The sequence below is a fragment of the Rhododendron vialii genome, chromosome 7a, assembly GCF_030253575.1.
Source record: "Rhododendron vialii isolate Sample 1 chromosome 7a, ASM3025357v1".
NCBI lineage: Eukaryota > Viridiplantae > Streptophyta > Magnoliopsida > Ericales > Ericaceae > Rhododendron > Rhododendron vialii.
In genome coordinates, this window is record NC_080563.1 from 32,252,027 (window position 1) to 32,278,470 (window position 26,444).

At 36.8% G+C, this 26,444-nt stretch overlaps 2 protein-coding genes across 2 annotated transcripts; one reads left to right on the forward strand and one right to left on the reverse strand.

The window, feature by feature from the left end:
- Window positions 1–4,669: 4,669 nt before the first annotated feature.
- On the reverse strand, window positions 4,670–6,033 carry LOC131333374 (uncharacterized). Its single transcript, XM_058367858.1, has 2 exons — window positions 5,744–6,033; window positions 4,670–5,651 (listed from the first exon to the last, which is right to left on the reverse strand). Exon 2 carries the CDS (start codon window positions 5,559–5,561, stop codon window positions 4,989–4,991), a length of 573 nt encoding a protein of 190 aa, XP_058223841.1. The 5' UTR covers window positions 5,562–5,651; window positions 5,744–6,033; the 3' UTR covers window positions 4,670–4,988.
- A 15,604-nt stretch (window positions 6,034–21,637) lies between these two features.
- LOC131333663 (E3 ubiquitin-protein ligase ATL6-like) lies at window positions 21,638–23,574 on the forward strand. Its single transcript, XM_058368298.1, has one exon. The coding sequence runs from the start codon at window positions 21,826–21,828 to the stop codon at window positions 23,044–23,046; it is 1,221 nt and encodes a 406-aa protein (XP_058224281.1). The 5' UTR covers window positions 21,638–21,825; the 3' UTR covers window positions 23,047–23,574.
- Window positions 23,575–26,444: the final 2,870 nt, after the last annotated feature.

Consider the following 26,444-nt stretch of genomic DNA (forward strand, 5'->3'; position numbering starts at 1 on the left):
ATTTCTACACGACAATGATTTTAAAAACATAATATACGTTAAGAGATATAAACTTTTGAAAATGACACACGGAACCGTAGTGGACATTTAAAAAGTGATGAAGAAAGTATATTGTATCTTACAGATACTTTTGAAGGACCAATAATATGCGTTTTTTTGCTGGTATTGAATGGATTGAGTGCTGAATCTTGGGCCTCTTATTCCCAGACTCATTCAATATCTTTTGAATGCAACTTTTCTTTCTTTTGTAAGCCTTTTATGGTACCTCATCCTCTGTGGTCCGTATTTGGTCTCCCCTCAATGTACCTTTTGTCGAGTTCCAATAAAATTTTGTTGCCTATCAAAAAAATAATAATATGCATTATTATTCTAATTTTTTGATGAAATTATCCTACCTTTTATGGAATGAGATTTTTGTCGTCTGCTTAAGATATATTTTAATATCACATTATGAATGACAAGAGGCATCACTCTCATTTTTTAATTTAAAAAGTGAGTTTGACATTCTTTTTTGCCAAATAGAAAGGGTATTATAGATTCATAGTTAATTTTTAAAAAAAAATTTATCATCGCTATAATAATATAAACAAATTTGTAAATATTTATATAAGATCATCCTAAAAGCACTAAATATTACTTTTTAAATTTTTTCATCTTTAACAAATTTTTTAAAATTTTAAATTGCCCTATATCTCTCACACACACACACACAAAATGTTTATGTATATATAAAAATATGCATGATACTTATAAAATTGCATTTGAAATTAATGTTTAATATATTTTATCTCGTTATAAAGGAATGCCATTAGAATCAACTAAGTTGGTTTAAATAAAAATCAATAACTATTTACAAAAAAATTCTTTACAGCATGAATGCACAATAGATATGAAATAGTGAATTTTATGTAAATGTTTTGAAAATAGATTTATGATGATCTAACTTCGAGATATTTTCCATATGGCATCACTTCAAGATGTTTCTAACTTTATCTTCTGTTAAGTTTTTCTTTTCTATGGGATAAATCATCGATACCTACACTTCGAGATATCTTTCATTGCTAATTAGAAAAACAAAAGTGACAGATATGAGGTTTTTTCACTAACTCAGTGCGATTGGCAAGGAAACTATTTTCCCTTGTGTATCACTTTTTTATTTTAATAAATTTGATAATGGTACGTATTGAACTATGTAGTTTATTATGTCATAACATCGTGATATTAAAAATACATATGAACATAATATAATACTGACTTATATATTAGTAAAAATTAGAGCCCTAAAAAAGGTGACGAAATATTTCCTCACCAAAATGTTGCATTTGGATTTTTCTCGCCAAATGTAACCTTCTGGCGAGGAAATCTGTTTCCTCGCTAGAAAATGCGACGAAATTGAATTTCCTCGCAGATAATGTACTTTTATCGACGAAATCTATTTTCCTCGCCATATTTCCTCGCTATAACCTTTTCGTGTTGTAGTGCAACGTGGATGGCCTGCCTTTGATTAGTTGAGGCGGACATAAGCTGGTCTGAACACCTGACCTTCAATTAAACAAAAAAAAAAGTTTTTTTCTGTTCTTGGCAAATGAAAATTTATTAACTAACTCGAAGCGAAAATACAACGTGAAAAAAGAATGAAAACACGCAAAAGCAGCAAGACAAGAGAGAGAGATATATGTCCAAAAAAGGAACACATGCACCACCTCACCAAAGCTAAGCGCCTAAGCCGACAACCTAAGAAAGATTTTCTTTGTGTTGCGAATAATTGGCTAGCTAGCTAGCTGGTGCATGATTAGGTTGTTTGCCACTCAAAATTACGTCCTAAAACCTTCATTTTTGTGACATCAGGGACAACATGGACATGACCATTCAACCAATTTTGGAGAGGTTTTATTGGTTAGTAATTAGTAATTAAAACAGTTCATTAGCCTCTGACCCTACGTGCATTTAGCTTGACAAAAGGAAGGACACAACATCTTATCTTCTCTGCAATTTGATTAGACACGAAAAACATGAAATCGAACCTTGGGAGTTCAGCTGTTCAAACCAAAAATACTTCGTTCAATTGTCGGGAATGTTATGTGAGAAATAGATTTTCAAAAAATGTGAAGCGAGGCTCCGTTCAGTTTGTCGGGAATGTTGTGTGAGAAAATAGTTCTCAAGAAAAGTGAAGTAGGGTGAAGTAAATGAAACTGAAATTTATTTTCCAATATGTGTGCTCTTGACAAAAAATATTGCAAGAAAACGAGAATTTCTTCATTTTGACAAGACCTATTCAAGGAAAATGATTTTAAGTGGAAAAATTGAAGTTGTGGGTCCTACAACTTTCTTGGTAACTCTGAAAACAAAAGGTTATAGAAAATTTGATTTTTCCATACTTTCTCATCCTTTCCGTGCAACTCAACGATGCCTGAGGTGAAGTAAAATAAATAAATTTTATTTTCCTGTGTGTTTTCTCTTTAATAGAAAATCTTAAAGAAAAACTAGAATTCCTTCCTTTTGGAAAGATATATTTCGTAAGAAAGTGTTTTTCAATGAAAAAATTGAAGTTGTGGGTCTTACAACTTTTCCAGTAAGTAAACACAAAAAATTATAGGAAAATTGATTTTCCTGTTCTTTTACCATCTTTTTTTTCAGCAAAAAAATATTATTAATCTTCGAAAATGATTACAAAGATAAAATGGATCTCGGGTACACCAGCAAAATGCCACCCAAGAACCAACTCCAAAGGACGAGATGACATCCAGGAACCCAAACCAAAAACAGAAATTATATTGGCACCGACAGGTACCATCCCGAAATCATACCAACGGGCTTGCCAGACCCACTACGGCCACCGGACGGCTGATCCAAGCCGTCCAAAAATTCTAAAAAAAGGAACGAGGGGGCCCGCCTAGGAATCAACGGCATCTGACGCGTGTAGGGTGCTCGATCCAAACACCCCATTTTCGTGAGTGTTTGGATTGAGCACCCTACACGCATCGGATGCCGTTGATTCTCGCGCGGGCCTCCTCGTTTTTCCTTTTTAGAATTTTTGGACGGCTCGAATCAGCAGTCCGGTGGCTGGAGTGGGCCAGGCGAGCCCGTCAGTACAATTTCAGGATGGTACCCATGGGTACCAACAGTGGGACTCAACCAAAAAATTCAAAAGAAACAACCCAACAACCTATTACCAAAACAGACAAAAAGAAACAACCGAAACCCAAAATGACAAACCGATTGAAAATGGATCCGAAAACGAAGAAGACAAATAAACATGAACCGCCAAATAATGAATTTATCTTTGAGGTATGTTGCCCGCGTACAAAAATAGTAAACAAGATTAAAAATGTCAGAAATCCTAGCCGTACCGACCAATTTCAAACCGAAACCGTACCGACGGCCGCTTCGGGCTGTCTCCGGCCACCGGACGGCCGATCCGAGCCGTTCAAAAATTCTAAAACAAAAAACCGAGTGGCCTTACGCGGGAATAAACGGCATCCGATGTATGTAGAGTGGTTAGATCGAGTACCCTATTTTTCGTGTATACTCGTCTATATATGTATACGTGAAAACTAGGGTACTCGATCTAACCACCCTACACATATCGGATGCCGTTTATTCTCGCGTAGGGCCCCTCGGTTTTTTTTTTTAGAATTTTTGAACGGCTCGGATCGGCCGTCCGGTGGCCGGAGACAGCCCGGAGCGGCCATCGGTACGATTTCGGTTTGAAATTGGTCGGTACGGCTAGCACTTCTCTAAAAATGTGGACCCAAGTTATTTAGCTTTGTAGTAGTTTTACTTTTCCATAAATGGTTATATATTTAGCTTTATGTAATATTTTAGATTAATTTCTCTCGACGACAAGGGAAATTAGAATAATTAAAAATGTGGACCGAAGTTGAAAAATGTTCAGATAAGACAAAATTGAAGACAAAAAGACCAAGTGTTATTTCCCAGAAAAATAATTCGAGCTTTTCATTTTGTTTTGGGTCACTGTAAGAAATCAGCCAATTCGGATATCAGTAGGAGCGTTTACGATTCATCAAACTTTGCTTCAGAATTAGTCTGAATTCTGGGACAAAGTTGTATGTATCGTAAACACCCCTACCAATATCCAACTTAGCTGATTTTTCGTAGAAATCCTAACGAAAATATTTTAAACAAAATGAACGGCTCAGATCAATTTTTTGGGACCCAAAACTGGTCTGTACACGGGGTATGAACTGTTATGTCTATACCAATAGCTTCTCTATTTACAATTATTTGTGTATCTCAGAAACCATGTGAAGTCTCTAAAATCTCTTCCTTTCCTCGAATGTGTTTCAATAAAAATGCAACGGACACGCCTAGCTACCGGCCACTCACCAACCACTTTTTTCTCACATATGTGTGGGGCCCGTCCCATAATTAAAAATATGGGGTCGACACATATGTGCGAGAGGAGTGGTCAAAGAGTGATCGGTAGGAGTTTACGTAGCATTAGTACTGAACCTTTTACAAGCTTCTCAGACAATTGAATAATTTACTTTTTAGGTTACTCTTGATTAGAGAAATGAAAAAATCCAGAAAGAACATAGATTACGTTCGGGAATTAGACCAAGAGAAGAAAAAAGCACACTGATAGCCACAAAAATCTGAAGAAAAAAAAAGTGATTTTTTTAACAATCCAAGGAGAGCTTTAGAAGGCCATGCACGTAATAATATTATCGGCAGATTTTACAGCAAAGAGAAAAATATAGAATATCCAACAGGTTGGTATTTTTTTTCTTGATAAATGAATATACCACAAGACAAATTAACCATGCACCTCATGAATGTCTGATTACATGTTAACATAAATCTTCATCCCACCATCACAATCGTAAACAGCAAAAAATCTGTGCACGTAGCATTACTCGAAACGTAGTTACGTACATCCATCCAACACAATTCAAATGCAATTAATGAATCAAAACCGTACGTACTTCTACGTGCGTTTACATCTCTCGTTTTCGCTTTTGAGCGGATCAGTGCTTCACCTTGCTAAATTTTGGAGGTGCAAGGGTAGGCGGTGTCCTTCCTGTGGGGAATTTCGCATTTGATGATTGGCGGTGAAGGTTAGGCGACGGCGTTGGTGTTTTTGGAATCGCCCACACCACGTCAATGTCCCACAAAATCTTCTCTTGCGTGCCCATCCGATGAGGAATGTCATGAGTCACGGAGTTCCTCCACGGCGGCAACCCCCCATTGGGCCGCAAAAAGCTGCCCCTGGGTGTCTTGAATCGCACCGAGAAACCATCTCTTATCGGCTCCCATTCAATGGAGGAATCGGGGACGTTTTTCAGGAGATCAGTTTGAAGAACTTTCCTCCCTTTTGACCCCGCAAGAAGAAATGGCACGTTCGACGCTGTAAGGTATTTCCCGTAACAACTTTTGAAGCGCAAATAGTTTGCCTCGTCTTCGACAAATTCGACGCTCCAGACTGCATTCTTCAACAAGCCATCGCGGTCCAGGTACACAGATTCTTGGTCGTCCTCTGCCACCAAATACTTGTCCCTGTGGCTTAATTTTACCGTAATCGCTTTTTGGAAAAGTTCCATCCTTCCGGCGCCTATTTACTCGTAGAATCAATGGGGTTGGTTATTCGTCAGCACGGATTTAGCCTCGCCTTTTCCTTCAAATTGGGAAGCCTGAAATTCAAAATATACAAATAGTTCGTGATGTTTAACTTGATTTGCAATCAATAAATCGGGATAAAATCAAAATGTTTAATTTAAATTACCTTAATATAAATGAACAGAACAATCAACGATACGATGTGAGTAAGTTGGCTCGACCCCTTGAATCATTAAAATAAACATAAGTTGGATTAACCACCCATGGGCTTGTCCTAACAGAAGGGGAAGGGCCTTTTGCCTGGAAGTGGGCAAGGTTCGACTCCTCTCTAGGGTTGGTACTATGATTTACCTAGCGGATTGGGGTGGTTGTTGCTTCGTCTCGTCCAGAGGTTTACACTCTATAAATGGATCCAATTAATGACCTTCCTATGAGGTGGTTCCTTCGTCTGAAGAATACAAAAGTTGGATTTTGATTTGGGTGCCATAGAACCCTCACTATTTATAAATGCGGTTTTACTAAATTTACGATTGACGCTAGATTAAAATTGGTATGATATTAGCTGGATGCGCCTGTTTCTACTTGATGCATTAGCTCCAATTAGGAATTAGGCTCACTATATTTAGCACTGGATTAATGGGATCCGAGCTAGCTAACGGATATCTAGTTTTTTTACCATCTCTTTGGAAGTTATCTCTCTTGGCTCAATCAGTTTTCCTTTTTTTCCAACGGTACGAGAATAGAAGTATAAGAATTACATAAAAACTACAAACAATTCCACAATCACCGTAAGTCCAACCCAGCTACAAGCCCCGGCCATTAGGGGGGAGAAATAATCCCAACAAATGAAAAGAGGAGAAACACTTACACGCAGGTGGGAAGATTCCAACTCTTGACCTCCTAATGAGATGCAAAAGTACTTACTAACTAAGCTAGCTTCAGTTAGTTAAACCTTTTAGCTCAATTTGGATGATAGTAACTTTGAGAGAGAATGAAAATGTGATGCCATATTTTCATCCAAACTGAGTCGTGTTAATCTTTCTAGAGCGGAATGATTTTTGCACTCTCTTTTTTATTAGGAATACTTAGATATTGGTGCTAATCCCTTAGTCTTGTTTACGTTCTCATCCTAGTTGTTATATAAGCTTATGTTTCAGTTCTAAATTTTATAAACTCAAAAAATCCCTTAAACAACCCACTCATTTTGCGTTTCCTAATTTATCACAATCTCTTTTTTAATTATTTTTGAAATCTTTCTATCTCCCTTTCTTTTCTCCCCCTTATTCTTTCACCTAGAATTCAAAATAAAATTTAACACAAAATTGAAATCATAAATTAATTATTAATCCTAAAATCTCTCACTTTTTTTAAGTTTTAGTCCATGAAATCATCGTGGGTTATCGAAATAGCAATGTCTACGAAATTCTGACATGAATAGAAAAAGAGTAGTTTCAAGTAGCATCTACTAACACGACGGAAGCCATTTTGAAAATCCATTTACAATAAAGTTTTATCAAAAACGAGGAAGCATTGAGAAAGAAACCAATCTTTTTTTGTTTCAACCCAGAGATATAGAAGGAATATTAGAGAAAAATAGAGACATTTTAAATTTAAAATGAATCAATTGATCGACCTGGTCTACGAATTTATCTATCCATCCACAAATTCCTAGAATTTTAGGGGAAATGGGTTTGTAATTGTTTGTACTTCCCTTCATCCTGTAATTGTATGACAGCTCTATTTTACCATTCCTTTATCCGTCCCAAAAAGTCGGTTTTACTTTCTATTTTGACAACTCAATGAGAAAAAATTAAAATAATTTCCTTCTTTGTCCATCGTTCTCATATTCAAATTCAAAACACAAAAGTGGAGGGAAAATAAATTCGAATTTAAAAAGTAATCATTATGTTTTTGAAAATTAAGAAGGGACTTTTGGAAAATCCTATTATTCGGATGAGTAATAATGGTGTTCCCTCAACAAATTAAAATTTCCCAAAAAAATACAGTACCTTTTTTTTGGGAACGGAGGAAGTAACTACTCCATATTATTTAATTCCTGCTTATAGCTGTTTTGACCTTTGTTCGAATTTTGATTGATTGATCATTTGTCGGATATTTCATCCTCAGGCCCTTTATCTCATCAGTCCAAAACAACTAACTTCAAACTTCATTAAATTTCCATGGCCCAAGGTAGTAGCTTTTAAGTTTTAACCCAAACCCGCTCTGTTAACTTCTCTAGCCCATATCTACGTGTCTTCTGTTGTTATTCTACTACTACAACCTATTTGCTCATGGGGTTGCACGGCTCACCCTCGGTCCTCTTAACATTCTACCAAACACTCGCGTTCCGGACGAGAATCTAAATCTAACTTTTGCGGGATTCGAAATAGACCCCGCAAAGATGTTTGTGCATGAGATCAGTTTCACATTGTTTGTGCGTACATACTTTTTTTGAAATCATTTGGGACGGAGATATTGATCTTCGGGGCCTGTGAGTAGGACTGGCTCATAAGTTTTTGAGACCGGAACCGAACCTCTTGAATGAGGTCTCCCTATATTTTTCATACAAAATTGGTCTATAAAAAATCTTATAAAAAAAAAAACCATTACAAAAGAGTAATTCCACCATTATAAAAAATATATAAAAAGCCATTAAAAAACCATTACTCCTCTGGTGTTTCTTTTTTTTTTTTTACAGGCCCAATGTTTTCAATGAGTAATTCCACTATTTGGGCCTATTTTGTAGCTTTTAAATTTTAATTGGACCTATTTTGTGTAAAAGAGACTCAGTGCAAAAAAAATTTGGGCCATATATACATCCATATATATAAGAATCCTGGAATTTTGAGAACCCTCATTTTTAACATTTTTTTGGGAGGCCCAAAGCACGTGCTTCCTTGGCCTCTCCCTTTGGCCGGCCCTACCTATGAGTGCCACCTCCAAGTTCGAATCATGACTCCGCCGCTACTCATTAGTCTAAATTTGTTCGTTACCAAAAAGTTTTTTTTTTTTCTTTTTAAATCGTATTGTCAAACGGTTCACTCCATTTTTGTTTCTTTTCCTTTGGAAACCACCATATAAATGTACTATGTAGAAATCGAATTCATCCCAATGTGACTACTGTATTTTCGGAGTCAGTGCCAAAATATTGATGAGTATAATTTGAAATTGGACGAATCCTAAAAATTCACATCATACAGTACATAATTTTTGTACTTCCTCACATCCTATTCCCAGTTTTAGGAACAAGCATTCGAGGACAAAGCTTAACATAGATTACAAGTTTTTCAACTGAGGAGTGCTAGGGATAAAGAAAATTGGCAAAAAAAATACCCTTAAAGTATATATAAACGGCTCAGATTCAATGTGCAGTGAATTTGAACCGTTATGTACACTTTAAGGGTCTTTTCATAGCTAATTTTCTTTGCACTTAGCATTTTTCTTTTCAACTACATCAATTTTATACTCCCTCCGTCTGTTTTGTTTGTCATTTTTTACTATTTAGGACCTCCAATTGTTTATTTTTTTCATTTATATTTATTATGCAATATGAATCTTGTTTGATACTCCTCCGTCCCATTTTCTTTGTTTTTTTGATATTCATATCAGTTTTCAATCGCTTATATCTTTCAATATGAATCTCAAAAAATATGCAATATGGATCTTGTTCGATAGTTCTCGATTAGGTATATAATACATAGTTTTCAAAATTATGAAAAACAATTTAGATTGAGAAATATAAGCGTTTAAAGAATTGCACAAATAATAAAAATTGAAAAACATAATGGGACGGAAGGAGTAGATCTCAATTATTAGTTCTATATAATACTACTATGACAGTTTGGGGGTTGGATCCAGTCCAATCTCCAAATTGACCATTTTGGTCCAGTTAATGGCTAGGATTAACTCTAAAAATCTTCAAATCTAGCCACGTCTCTCACCTTTTGCTCTCAAAAAAGCATGGACAAGGTGTTAATGGAAGCAGTGTAACAGAACTGGTGCCAGATTTAACTTGCAAAATGCAAATGTAACGGAACACATCCAGTGTAACTGTGTAACTAATGTATATTTTTAAATGTAAGTTTGATTACTCACAGAACATGATTATTTTAAGCCCCAAGGTTATTTTCGGTTGGAAATTTTAGGGATCCTCAATTTTGAATGAAATGTTTGAAAATTAGATCTACCACTTACACATACCTCTGTCCTAAATTACTGGACACCTACGAAAAGAAATTTTATTTTGAAATTAAAAAATAAAATACTTTCGCGCATAATTTTTTGATTTTTTTGCACCATATTAAAATTGCACGACTTTTCGTAAGGGCTGACAATTTGGGATAGAAGGAGTATTTTTAATTTTTTTTGTTAGACTGCCAGCGGTATCCAGGTCAGCTTACGTGCATCTCAATTGATTTCCAGTCAAAGACAGGTTATCCACGCCGAGACAAGAAAATTCACGAAATAATACTTTCGTGCAGCCTGACCTCATGAATCGAACTCTGATCAAGCAAACCCACAAACCAATCATGTGTTGTGAATAATCGAACTTGCATTTAAAAATATTTACACTGGATGAGTTCCGTTACATTTGCATTTTGCAAGTTAACTCAGGCACGAGCTCCGTCACACTGCTTCCGTTAACACCTTTTTTTTTTTGGCAAACTTCCGTCAACACCTCGTCCATGCTTTTTTGAGAGCCAAAGGTGGGAGAGACGTGGCAAGATGTGAAGCATTGGAATTTGTAGAGTTAATCCTAGCCATTAACTCTGAACCAAACTGGTCAATTGGAGACTGGACTGGATCCAAGCCCAATAGTTTTCCATTGTCAAACCGGGTGATGGCCTTATTCAATTTATGAGCTACAAAGTCAGAAACCTCGAGGTGTGCTCTATGCATCTTCTCGTCCAAATGTTAAATCAACGATATTTCAACATCAAAATGCCTAGGAAATGTCTTTCTCATGTATCGGACCAAATAACGCAGAATAAGAATAGTATTATTCTTGTTCAATTTTGCACTGTAATCTTGAAAATTCTTTAGGTCCAAAAATGCACATTAATTAATATTGGTGTTCTAGAAACTAGAAAGAGAAAAAGTTGAGACAAGAATATAGACTTTTTTTCCAATGATAATAAAAACAAGCAGTTAATGGACAATAGTACAGCGGTGCAAGCTGATCGCTTAAGTGATATCATCTTCATATATTGAGCTTGAAGAGCCCCGCTCCTCCATCGTTAATGCAAAAAAAATATGAAAACTCGGAAAGCTACTAACTTTAAATATAGTGATCAATTGCATTCGCCAAAAAATAGTATGTTACAAAGTAAATTATTAAACAATTTTGGAAATTAAAAAAAAGTAAAATTCTTAGTTGCAAGATATAAAAAAGTACGAGTAACTATTTTTAATGTCATTCAGATACCTAGTAAAATTAGTAGAGATGTCAGTTTCAACCCCGACCTAATTTTTACACAAAAGTGTTTTTATCAAGCAGAACACATTTTGTCCAAGGAAAGCAAAAACTGTTTTCGGAAGAGAGAGAGAGAGAGAGAGAGAGACACGTACATTAATCCCAAGAGGTTGGCAAAGTAATAAATGCTAAAGAGAGAGAGAGAGAGAGAGAGACGTACATTTCACATTTCTATTTCTACTTTAATGCTATCTTGGTGAGCGTCATCCTTGCAGTTTCCTTGATCATTATTTAAGGAGGCAACATAAATAATGAGCCCAACTATTTCCATCATTTCTTTCAGCACACGTATAGTACTATAGTACTGTATATGATGGTAAACGCTCCCCAAAATGACGCGCGGTATAGTATTAGATTTTGGCACCACAAATTCTCATACCTTTGAGCAGCCATTTTGGACCACAAAATTCGTATACAATACAAAAATAATTCATATTCATTTAATACCACAAACATTAATTCATGTACAATACCATCAAAGTTCATGGATAAACAACCACAAAATCTCGTGTAACTGTCCAAAAAAATTCATAAAAGTAAGCCACAAAATTCATCAAATATACCGTACACATTTTTATAAAATGAGCCGCAAATGCTCGTAAAGTAAGCAACAAATGCTTGTTCATTTGAGATACTCAAAACCCACGGTCTCCAGTAAATTTTTCTATCTGTCTCTCTTTACTTGTTACTTTTAAAAGTCTCTCTCGAAATTCAAACCGAACAGGCTCTTAGCCAAAAAGATTTTTTTGAGGCAGTGTGTACCGGAGTTTTTCCCTTTCTATATACGTTTTTTTTTTTTTTTTTTGATAAGTCCTTTCTATATACGTTAACTGTTTCCATAGATCGTCACGCCTTGGCCCATCACTATTTTGTACATTATCCGAGTATGTTCATTTCATCATGTGAATTTAGAACCACACATGTGGTCCAAGGCTGGTGATTGCTAGTAAGCAGCTTAGTTTGAAAAAGTCTAATATTCCAATAAGGTCCCCATTATTCTTATACGACTTTTCATTGCCACCAATGGTCCACTCATGATGTCTTCATAAGGAAAAGAGCGATCACTATGCAATCACAACTCCTCTAGAAGGCTGTCAACTGTCAAGCACTTCACAACATCCCATCTCTCTCTCTCTCTCTCTCTCTCTCTCTTACCCAAATTAAAGACAAACGGACTATTTGCACAGCAAATGTGCACATCGGTCGTGCATAGAACGCGATGTGGCCTATGGGACCTACTCCAGGTCTCACACTAGCAATCCGAAATGTTCATTAGATGTGAAATATTGTTTCAGAGGCTCCTGCAAAAAATCAGCGTAATATGATACCTATAGATGATTGATCTAATCATCTGACTTTTTATTTAGTTTTCAGGAAAGTGAAAAGTTAAATAATCGGATTGAGTAACTATAGCTATTGGATCAAGCTGATTTTTTGCGAAGGCCTTCGAAAAGATGTTTCACATCTAATGAACGGATCGGCTCATTTTTTTGGGGAATCGGAGTGGACCTTACACCGCTATCTGTTCATGATTGTTGTGCACATTTATTGTGCAAGCAGACTTTCTGAATTAAATATTCAAAATTTACATCTTACAAACTAATGCAAAATTTTAACTCCACACTCATCTACACACCCATTTACACACACATACTCATAATAAGGGGTGGGTCCCACACATACTGGGTGTGTAGTGTGTGCAGGCTCCACCTCTATTATGAGTGTGTGTGTGTGTAATTGAGTGTGTAAGTAGGTGTAGAGGTAAAATGATTGAAAACTAATAGTACCCCAGGTGAGAATTATATTGACCCTCATTTTAAAGGGTTCTGAAGGCCACTTGAATCACAAGGGTTTTGCCCTCAATTATTTGGGGGTCCAACTAATAAAATAACATACATAATTAAACAAGTCAATCAACAAACTTTATTGTTGCCCGTAAAAAAAAGTCTTATAAAATGCCTTATTTACCTATTTAGTCGCTAACGTATTTTTCAAAGTGTCATTCTTGTCGCTAACTTATCAATAGCACGAATTTGATACCTAAAGTTTGAAAAATGAGAGAAAGTAGTCCTGATCCAGACACCGTGTGTTAAACCTTGAAAACCAACGCCATTATAGTCAAGGGCGGAGGTATGTAGGTACAAATGGGGTTACTTGACCCAACTCACTTTGATTTCTCATACGGACATTAGATATTCCCTCTGTCTTAATTTGTTTGTCCATTTTCACTATTTAGAACCTCTTACAAAATTATCTATATGTTTCAATTTATAATATTTTTTATATGCAATATGGATCTTATTTGATAGATCTCAATTAGATCTAAAATATGATATTTTCGAAATTATGTAAAACATTATAGATTGTGAGATATAGACAATTTTTTAAAAGATACGTATGTCGAAATTGGACAAACAAACTGGGACGGAAGGAGTAGTTTACAGTCAAGTTTTCTGAAAATCTGAGGGTTGGCCCTGAATAAGAAGTCCACCAAGTATAAAAATGATGAAATTGTTACAATATCTAATAAAATATTATGTTATTACTATATCTAACAAATATGATGTACGTATGTATCGATTGTTATAGGTTGAAATAAAAAGTATTGGAAATCAGTTTAACGCGTACTGTTTAACATTATTTTACGAAATAGACTGCAGCAATTGCTTGTTCGCGCATCGATCACACGAGACGTATCCTCGTATACATTCATACATTCACACCTGTACATATACATACATGTACATAGAGGGGGAGAGGGGTAGAACTTCTTCTCCATTATTTTTTGTATAAATAAAAAAAACTGTGCAGGGAGAGAACAAGGTGGGAACCAAATCTGAAAGAAATCGCGAGATTGAATTTGAATTCTGAACCGGGTAAAAATAATCTAGTGTAATTTTATTAGTTTACGTCAACAACTCTAATAATTCTGTAGAGATTTATTAATTTAGACTATATGAAGTCCGAATAAAGAGAAACAACAAATATTTTGCTTCATTAAATCAATGTAGTATTATATGGAAGAAAGAAAAAAAATAATGAGGGAACTAAAAAAAAAGGAAAATAAGGCCCCACAAACCTACGAAAGTGATGTAGTAATAACGAACCAAGAAGTATTAGTCTTTGACTCGCACCCTTTTTCTTATTTTCTCAAAGCCACGACACAATTGTTCCAGTTGCCCTTTTTACCCTCAAATCAAAGACTCACTCCCTGCTCTCTCTCTCTCTCTCTCTCTCTCTCTCTTCCATGGCCCTTTCCTAGGACGCTCCGAGTTCAATTCAAATCCCGCCAGGCCAATATAATACTCCTTCCGTCCCTTTTTAAGTGTCTCATTTTGTAATTCCAACTTATTAAGAAAATATTATCATTACACATTTTATATCAACTTTTATATCCACTTTTCCTACTTAGCCTCTATGGAAATATCATCATTATACTTACTAACTTTTCAAAATGGAATCTACTTTAGGGGCAAAATGGAAAATGTACCAATTTTTACCCACTAACTTTATAAAATGGACACTTAGGCCATCCACAGTGGTATAATCAAATGCCAATTGTTTTTAAAGTTAACAATATTGGTGCAAAAGATTACTCACAATGGTATAATCAAACTTAGCAACATCCTTAGAAATAATCAAATTTTGGGCTTTGGATAATCAAAACTAACAACCTTTTTCAATAATCAAAATTTGTGGATCCTACACCACATAAGTTAACTAGTTTCAAAATTTGTATACACACGTGTTTCAACTAGTATTTTCTTCTTCCCATCTTCGCCCACTCTTTTTTTTTTTTTTTTGGTTAAAAAAATAAAATTGAAAAATAAAAATTTTATATAGCCAAGTTTTTTCACTACTCTATATCTTTTTCACTTCGCCAACAAACTATTTCTCTTTCTTTTTCTCCAAAAGTGAAACTCATATCTCTCGATCATCTATAATTCAATCCATCGTCGCCGGATTAAGGTGTTTCACTCTTCTTTCCTGTTTCTACTACCCACCCCCGAAAAAAGAAAAAGAAAAAAATCATAATAGGAGGGAAGGAAGTCACCGATTTTTTTTTCAAAATTAAGAGAGGGAATCGATATATTTTAACTCATAAAAAACGTAAATGGAGGAAAGTGAATGACGGGAAACAGGGAGGAGAGAGAATGAAATTGTAATGGATCCCATATTTTGATTATAGACTAGAAGTGGCCATAGTGAAGCTTAACATTGTTAAGCTTAGCAAACTCTTAAGTGAATAATCAAAAGCTGATGTGTCAACTTTTGATTATCCTTTTTTGATTATACCACTGTGGATGGCCTTAGTAAGCGACAGCCAAAAATGAAATACTGGACTTTAAAAAGGGGACGAAAGAAGTACTGTAGTACTTTTCTTCACAGTTGAAATCGTAATGAAGAACCGAAACAAGCCAAGGAATTTACGTACCACCTCAATCCCTCGCTGCACCCATGTCCACACATGAATCAAGATGTGCAACCAAGGCCCAAGCATCAATAATTCAATACTCCAATGTCAAAATTCGACTGTTCATCATCGCGGTCACTGATCCGTTCGGCAGTCCCTATACCCCCAATTTTTGGACGGGCAACCAAAAACATCTCACCTTGGCCACTTCCATTCGGCCATCCCTAAACCCCCAAATCGCTAAGCGAAACCCAATCATCTTGCTGCATAGATTTGCTGAAATTTGACCACGGACCGCCATAACGAGACCGAACCACCACGACCATAACGAGATCAAACCACCCTGCCTCCCCTCTAACGCCGCCAACGATGCCAAAATCTCCCTAGAAGTAAGAACTCTAATTGTCATGTTTCCAAGCTTTCCAATCGACTTCGATGAGTGGTCGTTGATGCAAAGAAGGACTATAGTGGTTGAATTTGAAAAATAACCAGAAGAGAGAAGATGAGATGTTGATCTCTGGAGAGAGAGAAGCAGACATTCAAGTCTCGCTTTTCTTGCAAAGGTAAGATGGTAAAATGTTATAATGCTCGTGGCATTAGAAATATCTCTCGTGGCATTAGCATCTGCCTTTTCTCAAATGCCTTTCTGCCTAAAAGAAATTCAAACGTAATTAATGTGCCATTAAAGATTCAAATTAAGGTTCCCATGGAGTCTACGTGGCAAACCACAGAAAAAATATGATGTATTCTTGCAACACTACCATGCAATACTCCATAATCCATATATCTTCTCCATCACATATTAATATGTAGGGACGGTTGCAGAGATACAAGTTTTGAAATACAAAAATAATCGAAGCCATACGCTCATAATCGGAATCGTTCAATTTTTCTAAAATACGTTTTGAAGATTTCAAGTAAAAAATGAACTCATTGGAATATCAGTAAGGGCTTGATCGATTCATTCAATTTTTATCCTATCAAATTTTGGGACAAATAACGATCAAGCTCTTTCCGAAATTCAAATGAGCTGGTTTTTTAGGTGAACTTTTACAAACATATTTTAAACAGATTAAACAACTCCAATTATTTGCATGAGACTCCAAAAAGAATCCCATACAAGATAATTTATATTATCGTGTCAAAATTTATATCCCTGAAACCACCCAAAAGAACATATATAAACCCTGCGCCAATGTGAAATAAAAAGATGCTAGTGATAGTCCCGATGCTCTTCCAAAACATTTTGATATGCATTTCACAAGAAAGTATATAAGGGATGTCGTTCCAGTTTTCCAAAAAAAGAATTTTAAGAAAAAAAAGATAATTTTAAGTTCAAAAATTATGTGTTTATGCAAATAATTTTTCTACTAATATGGATCTTATTTGATAGATTTCATCGAGATATTTAATACCGTGCAAAAAAACAAATTTTTTTTTTTATTTTCGTTATATTTGAGTTTGAAATTACCTTCTTTTGAAAAAAAAAGTTTTGGAAGAAAGCGGAACAGGTCAGTTCTAGTCAAGTTTTAACCATGTCTAGTCCCATCAAGTTTTTAAATTCTTTGGACTCATTCCAAACACAAAAAAATTTCGAAATAGTTCATTTTGTAAAAAATTGTCCAATTTTGAGTCATATTTGTGCAAGAAAAAGTACTGTTGAAGTTTTCAAACTATTTTCCTTTTTATTTCCACGCACACACTTGACTCGTTCGTGTATCAAACGAAATCCGATGAGACAGATTTTTGGGATATATATTCATCTTCATGAGTTCCATAAAATGAACAATTTCGGCTTTGTTTAGTGGGTAGTTTAGTTTAGTTTAATTTAGTTTTTATAAAGGGTAGAGAGAGAAATAAAGTAATAATTGGAGAAATGGATAATAATTGGAGAGAAAGAAAGAGAAATAAAATTAATAATTAGAGATATATGGTAATGATTGGAGGAAGATATATGGTAGTGATTGGAAAAATTAAAATAAAATGGCAACCGAACACAGCCTTCAGTTTTTTGAGTCGGAAATAACTTGTGGAGATTGGACCATATCAAAACTGGACCAGAACTCGGTGGCAATGTAAGGCCATCCACAGTGGTATAATCAAAAGCCAATTGTTTTTAAAGTTAACAATGTTGATGCAAAAAATGGCTCACAATGGTATAATCAAACTTAGCAACATTCTTAGAAATAATCAAATTTTGGGCTTTGCATAACCAAAACTAGTAACCTTTTTCAATAATCAAAATTTGTGGATCTCACATCACATAAGTTAGCTAGTTCAAAAATTCGTATACACACGTGTTTCAACTGGTATTTTTTTCTTCTCTTCTTCGCCTACTCTAGATCTTCTTCACTTCACCTTCAAACTATCTTTTTCTTTCCCTCCAAAAGTGAAGCTCATATCTCTCGATCATCTACAATTAATCAATCCATCGTCGCTGAATTAAGGTATTTCACTATTCTTTTCTGTTTCTATTCCCCCACCCCCCAAAAATAAAAATAAAAAATAAAAATAAAAATAAAAAATAAAAAATTCATAATATGAGCGAAGAAAGTCACCGATTTTTTCTCAAAATTAAAAGAGGGAATCGATATATTTTTGCTAAAAAAAATCGCAAATGGAGGGAAGTGAATGACGGGAAACATAGGAGAGGAGAGAGAGAGAGAGAGAGAGAGAGAGAGAGAGAGAGAGAGTGAGTGAGTGAAATTGTATTGGACCCCTTATTTTGGTTATGGACTAAAAGTTACCATTGTGAAGCTCAACATTATTAAGCTTAGTAACCTCTTAAGTAAATAATCAAAAGCTGATGTGTTAACTTTTGGTTATTCTTTTTTGATTATACCACTGTGGATAACCTAATAAAATCTCACACCAATATTAAGGGTCATCATCGGGCCGGGCCGGGCCGGCCCAGCCTGCCAAGTTGCTGCCCAAACCCGCCCATGGGCCGGGCCGACCGGGCCTTTTCTTTTTGGCGGGCCGGCTGGGCCGGGCTACCTACCATGAATTGAAGCCCAAGCCCGGCCCACAGGCTAGTCCAATTGGCAGGCTGGCGGGCCAAAAGCGGGGCGGGCATAAATTTTCTTGGGCAAAACTAAACCAAGGGAAAAAGGAAAGAATTTTGTGGGATTTTGAGCTAATAGGCGGGCCCGTTGGCGGGCTTTTGGGCGGGTCCCACTGACAGGCCGCCAGGCGGGTTCACGGGTCGAGCCTGTAACGCCCCGATTTTCCGGAAGTAATATAAAATAAAATCTTAAGAAAATTTTCTAAATAAATATAATTTTTCAAAATAAAGTTTAGCTATTACAGTCACAAGATAAATTTACTGATTCAAAATACATGAACTTCAAAGCTGACTCTAGGCTTGATATAAATCCGAAGCACACTAGATCTTCGTTCCTGATATTTTTCCGTGTCGAACTGCACCATCTTTGAATTCTCTCCGGTGAATCCTGCGCCCTCTGGCAAATTAATCGCCGAAGCAAACAATTTGCCAGGATACAAACGTATCCGTGAGTGATAAATCACCCAGTAGAATAATCCAACCCAACCACTCCTCTTACTTTACAGCTAACAAGCAACAAGATAATAATAATGCGAAAGAACAGAATAAGGATTTACAAACACCAATTTATTACTATTCATTATCCTAATGTGAAATCTAAGATTTCTCCGCGAGATCTTTCCTCCCCAACCGCTAGCCATGCTCGGTCTCATGAGATCACTTCTCTTTGCTGTCGCAGATACACCTAAGTTATGTACCGAGTATGCATCTCAATAACTACAACAAGAGAAAAGCTTATCATGCCTGAATCACAACTAGGGTTCGCCTATCTTATATACCACTTCACCATCATCACTGGACACACGCCAGTTTATCAATTCATCACTGGACACTCGCCAGTTTCAATCTCATCACAATCTCAAAATCACGCCTGCAGGCAATCTAAAAATAAAACTTTCCAATTCATCCATTACCTAGCATCAACTAGGTGAATTCTACTCTCATACCACCCCATGTCTCTAGGGTCCAATCTAGCATTCAAATCAAGTAATAGTACAATATATAATTAAATCGAATAATAATTAAAACAACCTACAAACAAAATAATCACACAACCTTTTATGAATGGGTCGTTGCCCTTAATCTCGTATGGCCAAGATGATAATAAGTAAGAGCTTTTTAAAAAAAATTTAAAAAAAATATTTTTCTAGGCTCTCATTAATTATTTCTAAGTAATTAGATTAATTAAAAACTAATTTAATGCATTAATTAGGTAAAAATATTAAAATAATTAACGTGACCTGATTAAGAGTCCGAGAGGTCCTATGCAACCAGTTGAGTATCAAAAGTTGGGTTCGGAGGGTCGCGGGATTATTTTAAATAAAGACGTTAAATAAAGTGGCCGAAAGTGAAGTAAATAGATAATAAATAATTTACTAATTAAAATATGTTGAGGTTAACAAAGTTTCATCTTCGGAATGTAGGGAGTCTAAATAAAATTACTCGGGCATTAATAATATGGTTTATAAGGTCATAAGGAATTTTTGGTTGGAAATACTATAGAAATAATAATAAATGGTAAATTAAATAAAAAAAATATTAATTTAACAAGATATCATCTTTGAGATGTAAGGAGTCTAGAAAAAATTAGTTTGGGTGTTAAAACGTTGTTTGAAAGGTCACAAAGATTTTTTGTTAGTAAACTTGATAGATAACTAATAAATAATTCAATAAATAGATAATTAAATAAAAAAAATAAGATCTTAACAAGTTATGATCTTTCAGGTGTGAAAAGTCTAGGAAAAATAGTCCGGGCGTCAAAAATGAGGTTTGGAAGGTCGCAAAGTTGTTTCGAAACATTTAAAACCAACTCAATCTACCAGATAAATTAAACTGATATAATTAATACGTTTTATACTAAGACGATATTATATTGTAAGAAAATAGTATCAAGTCAATAGTTTTTCATAATATTAATATCAGAAAGATTGTAAAATAAATATCATGAGTCGTCTTCTTCGTAAATAATTACAAATAAGATATCGGGGTCAAAAATAATATCAAATTGATGAATACGACAGAAAACGTGCGGTAAACTATATTTTTTTTTTTCGGAACATAGGGTCAAGCATATAAACACTTAATATACTTGGAGAAGAGGTATGATAGGATTATAGTACCTTGAATCAGATCGAATTGATTTAAAAACGAATCTTGAATTTTGGGAAAGAAGATTTCGTGTTCTTTGATCGGGAGACTTTGGGATTGGATTGAGGCTTGTTTGGGAATACTCTGGGTTGTAGGAGGTGATCGGGATGGTTGAATTGAGTTTCGGTTGGGCGTAGTTATGAAACCTACTTTTCTCTCTCTTTCTTTCTTTCTCTAGAACTCCATGGATTGGAACTTGGTTTTCTGTGGATTTTTTTTTCTCTTTTGGACTGGTGTGGCATGGGGAATATTGTAGTGTAAATTTCGTGGGTCAATGGGGAGGGGATATATAGGTGAATTTGGAAGAGGTTGGATAAGAGTGAATTTAATGGAGTCGGGCCCATAGAATTTGGAATGGGCGAATTTGGCTTGGTTTTAGGGTTAGGGAGAAAGTAGAGACTGAGTAGAAAACGGAGAGACAGAAAGAGTTTGAGGTGAGGGAGGAGAAGGAGTGTGCATACAAGCATGTGTATGTAGGAAAAATTTAAAAAGAATGCATGTATATATTGCATGCGTAATTGTATTTTTAAAAAAAAGAATTGCATTAAGAAAAATAATTCTAATAATATTATATTTAGAAAAAAAAATTGGGACGAAAATTCGGGTTGTTACAGGGCCTACGGGCGAGCCGAGTAAAAATTCATAAGCCCAAACCCTTCCATTACAAACTACGGGCCGGTTAAAAGTCCGGCAGGCCAGACAAATTTTGAATGGGTCGCCGGCCTTCGGGCTAATTGATGACCTTTAACCAATATGAAAGAAATAGTATGACAGTGCATCAGAGGATATAGTGCTCCGAAACCACCGAATAATCAGTCGTGACCATAAGATTTACGTCACAGCACACGAACGAAAGACCGGACTAACGAGTTAAGACAGCGACGTAGGAAACTCAAGAGAAGGTGCGATTTATTCGACCTTCCCGCTCCCCCCCGTAAAGTCAGTGAGCATAGTCTTTGTATTCATTCTCTCTCCTCCTCCTACTCTCTCTCTCTCTCTCTCTCATCAACTATAACTCTTTACATAAACAAACACTTGTCCTTCTCTCCTCCATCCAATTCCACCCACCCGCCGCCCCTACAGACTGTTATTTCATAATATATTGAAGCTCTTCTCTTCTCTCGAAAACACTCACTTGCAGAGAAGATCATGGCCATGGACACCAGCCGTCCGATCGTTTTCATACTGCTGCTGGCGGTGCTGCTTCTCTCTCCGGCGGTAACCGCGCAGCCCCCTCCGGCGCAGTACCCCTACGCCAACTTCACTCCTTCCATGGCCATCATAATCGTGGTCCTCATCGCCTCCCTCTTCCTGATGGGCTTCTTCTCCATCTACCTCCGCCACTGCACCACCGCCGGGGCCGCCGGCAGCGTCCGCCCGCTCGGCGCCATTGGCTCCCTGAGGCGCCGGGCGGCCTCGCGCGGCCTCGACCCTGAGGTGATCGACACCTTCCCGACCTTCGAGTACGCCGCAGTCAAGGGCAAGAAGTTCGGGATGGGCGCGCTCGAGTGCGCCGTGTGCCTGAACGAGTTCGAGGACAAGGACACCTTGCGGCTCATCCCCAAGTGCGACCACGTGTTCCACCCCGAGTGCATCGACATGTGGCTCGGGTCGCACGTGACTTGCCCGGTTTGCCGGGCCAACCTCGTCCCGCAACCGGGCGAGACCCTTCAAGTACCCGAATTTGTCGTCGCGGAAAATTCCGCAGTCCCGGGAGAAGCTGCAAGCCCCCGGAACGACGATGTATCGATACGGGTCGGCGAAGAACGGGAAGAACATGGTATTTATGTTCCTGCTCAAGCGATGAACAGGAGCAAAAGCGTGAACCAGAACCGGCCGCCGAGAACCCGATCGTTCCGTCCGAGGATGTTCGGGAAGTTTCCCCGGTCGCATTCGACCGGGCACTCGCTGGTTACCCCGGGGGAGAACACGGACCGGTTCACGCTCCGATTGCCGGAGGATGTGAGGAAGCAGATGATGAGCCGGGCCTTGAACCGGACGGCGAGCTGTCTGGTTGTTTTGCCGAACGACGGTGGCTCGCAGAGGGAGTATCGACGGGGCTTCGGAGAGGGAAGCAGCAGGGGACCGAAGTCGTTCGTGCGGCTGGACCAGGGGTTGAAGTCGGACCGCTGGGTGTTTTCGATGGCGCCCCCGTTCTTCTCTCGGTCGTCGTCGTCTGTCCGGTCTCCGAAGGTCACGGGCGATGGGTCGACGTCGTTTAGAGGGAAGGTCACCGGCGACGGATCGACGTCGTTTAGAGGGGTGAAGAGTGCGGTGAAGTTGCCGTCGTTCAAGTGTCTGGAACCGAGGGGGGAGGGAGATGAGCCCGCCGGTCTAATGGCTGCCGATTCGGCTCGTTTACCGGTTTAATTGTCAAATTTTGTCTGCTATTGTGATGATAGTGCTAGTATTGTATTCATTGGTCGATTGGAGAATACTGGACTGGACCGGTTCAAACTGCCCAGCTTTGACCAGTGCTTCACACATTCCTAGTCTTCCCATCTCTAAATAAATGTTCAGCGCAAAAATTTAAGCCCGTAAAAACATGTATATTTTTTGTTGAAAGATTCAATTTTTTTTTTACAATTAAAAAAACTCGATATGATTCTTTTTATGAAAAAATACATCTTTTAATGGTTTAAATTTACGCGCCGGATATTTATTTAAAGACGGAGTATAATATTTAAGCACGGTTTTTTTTTAAGAAAGTAGAGATTTTTTGTTCAGTTGGAGCCTTGGAGGCAGGTTGGAGAGTTGGGGTTCTACAGAGGTTTTGTGCATATCTGTTTGTAGATTCTTGTAACCTAATGTCCTATTTTTTCTATCCGAAGTGTTTTCACCTTGGAATGGCTTTTTTATAGGTTGAGCTCGAATAATATTCTTGATGGAATCAGTAAAGAAAGTTGAGCTTGAATAAATACTTTAGAAAAACAATTCTTTACAAAAGCGATTATTTAACTAACCTCAAGATGTTGGCCTAATAGGCAAGCTCACTATCTTAGATTAATTATGGGAGTAAAAGAGAATGTTAGTAAAACTTTTCTCTTGTACCCTTCTCATCCCCACATTGTTTTGATCTAACTTTATTATATATGGGACTATTTTTTTGTTTGTACTCCAATATTATATGCATTAGTTAGATTTTTGATAATATTATTGAATTATTTTTTATTCATATCGTTAAGAGGAAATACAAAATTACAAAAACATGAACCAACTTGAAACAAAAATAAGAAATACAAAACTAATTCAAAAATATATGTCCGTTTTATATTACTTTTGTCTTTAGTAAATAACTTTTTTCAACTTTTGTTCATTGTTTTTTATTTTTTGCATTTCTCTCATGTAGATTACCAAATAATTCAAAGAAATTTAACAAAAAAAAAAAACTTTCAAAAGCAATTTTTTTCCTGCAAATAAAGACAGAGTAATCTAAAAAAAATAAAAAAATTTGTTAACTCAATTAAGTCCTATTTTTTAATCTTAGCCAAATTAAGTCTTACTCAATATACTTTCTCCACTGTGTGATCTCTATTTTCCTCTTTCCCTCCATTTTATTTCTTCCAATCAATTGTAGGGCTTTCTAATTTTTTCAAATGATTGTTGGATGTTTATTATAATTTTTATTAATTGTAGTGGCCCCTGGTGATTGGGGCTTGGACTGCGCTTGAGGCACGAGCCTCAGAGCGCACCCACATTAACTCTCAGGGCTTGTCTAAGTGCGACCTCTTGTCGCGTATAAAAGCTTTCCGGTTTCTCATCGGTATATCACTCAGCGGAACTCCTCCTCCGTCATCATGATTCATGACATATCCAAAAGGTTATGCCAAAAGGATCTTCAATGAGAGCTGACCTGGCCATGTGGTTCATAACTGTAGCTTATATGATGCGTCACTTCTGACGTCACCCAAGACAATTACTCGAGTGTATCCTACACGCGCTTACTTGGGGACCAAGTCAGTCGTAGCCTATAAAAGCGAAAAGATACCAACCTAAAGAGGTATGTCGTCCTTCTCTATCCTAACCCACCCTCCTTCACCTGAGTACTGACTTGACCATCGGAGGGTTACTGGGCGATCCTAGCCCAGTAGTACAGATCTCTATAAACCGAACCCCCACATTAATGTTTCATTGTGGACTTTTTCCTCATATATTTGGTTCGGCCATTGTATACCACAAGTTTTTCATTAAAATTCTATATTTTCATCAATTTGTAGTAGTACACGGTGAAATTTTTAATCTAATTTTGTTATACTCGGGATGTGTTTGGACTAAATTTTTTGGTATTATTGTTACCGTCTTGTTGGTCACTTTTTTCCTGAAATATTATGATATTCGTGTCAATTTTTTTGGATGTAATATTTTATCTTAGTGTATATAAGGTAAAAAATTAAAAAGATGACCAAAAGCTTTTTGTGATTAATCCAATAGATGATATATGGACGTTGCAAAAAGACATTTGATATGCATGGGTAGGTAATGAGTATTAAAGGGTATGGAGTATAAAAGTACATAGAAATACGTGTTTTTATTGTCTTCTAGTGTGCTTATCGTCAACTTAGTGAGCTGACAATAGCAAGACCGTTAAAACATATATTCCAAAAATCTAGTTCATAAAGAAATGATGATTAAATGTCAAAAGAGCAGCTCTGGAAAATTAGGTTAAAACTTCTTTCCATTCCCATGCTTTCAATGATTAAACAAACGCCAGAATAGGATTTTATTTTTTTCTTATTTAACATTCTTGTGTTAAAACAAGCACTTGAATGGGATTACCCATAAATCATATTACCATAAAAAACATTCCTTGGAATAAAATGTACATTCCTGATTTTCGAATGTTGTCATCCAAACTGAGCCTTAGATTCCAAACTTCTCAATACTATCGACTTTTTTGAGACCAATCCATAGATAGTTTTTGCTTTTATTTTAATTTGGACTCCTGCATGTGGACAGTTGGATTGGTCCCTGCAACGACCCGCTCTTGCTTGTACAATATTGTCCGCTATAGCCTCCCAAGCTCTATAGACTTTCCACTAGGTCTCTCATCTTAAGACTATTCCAGGGCGAGCACACTAAACTGTAAAGTTTCAATGAGTTTTGACGCCCTCACGATCTTAAAAAGCCTTGTACAAGATATAGACATGATCTATTATATATCTCATTAAACTTTGCATGCATTTACCAAGTGATATGATACTCGTGACCAGGGTCACCACAGCTTTACCTAGGTTTTTTTTCCTCCCATCGAGCACTAGAATCACCATGGCCTTAACTCGGGTCTTCACAGTCACCCAGGGTTAACCGATTGAGATTAGGGCTGGGCAGTGGACACGAACACGATAACACAACACGAACCAGACACGGAGTTAGTGGGTTAGGGTTGAGCATTTCTGATACGAAACACGAAAATGACACGATTGAAGAACACGAATTTTAAATGGGTTGGGTTTGGGTTGAACACGCGAGATACGAAATTGACACGACCATCACGGTTACTAATCCGTGTCACCCATTAACACGACACGACCAAACACGAACATACATATACATACATACATATATATATATATATTAATATATGGTATATATGTAATTCTATATAGAGTTGGGCAACGGACACGATAACACGACACGAACTGGACACGAAGTTAACGGATTAGGGTTGAGCATTTCTGACACAAAACACGAAAATGACATCACTCGAGAAACACGAATTCTAAATTGGTCGGGTTCGGATTGAGTGGTTTGTGACACGAACCCGACTG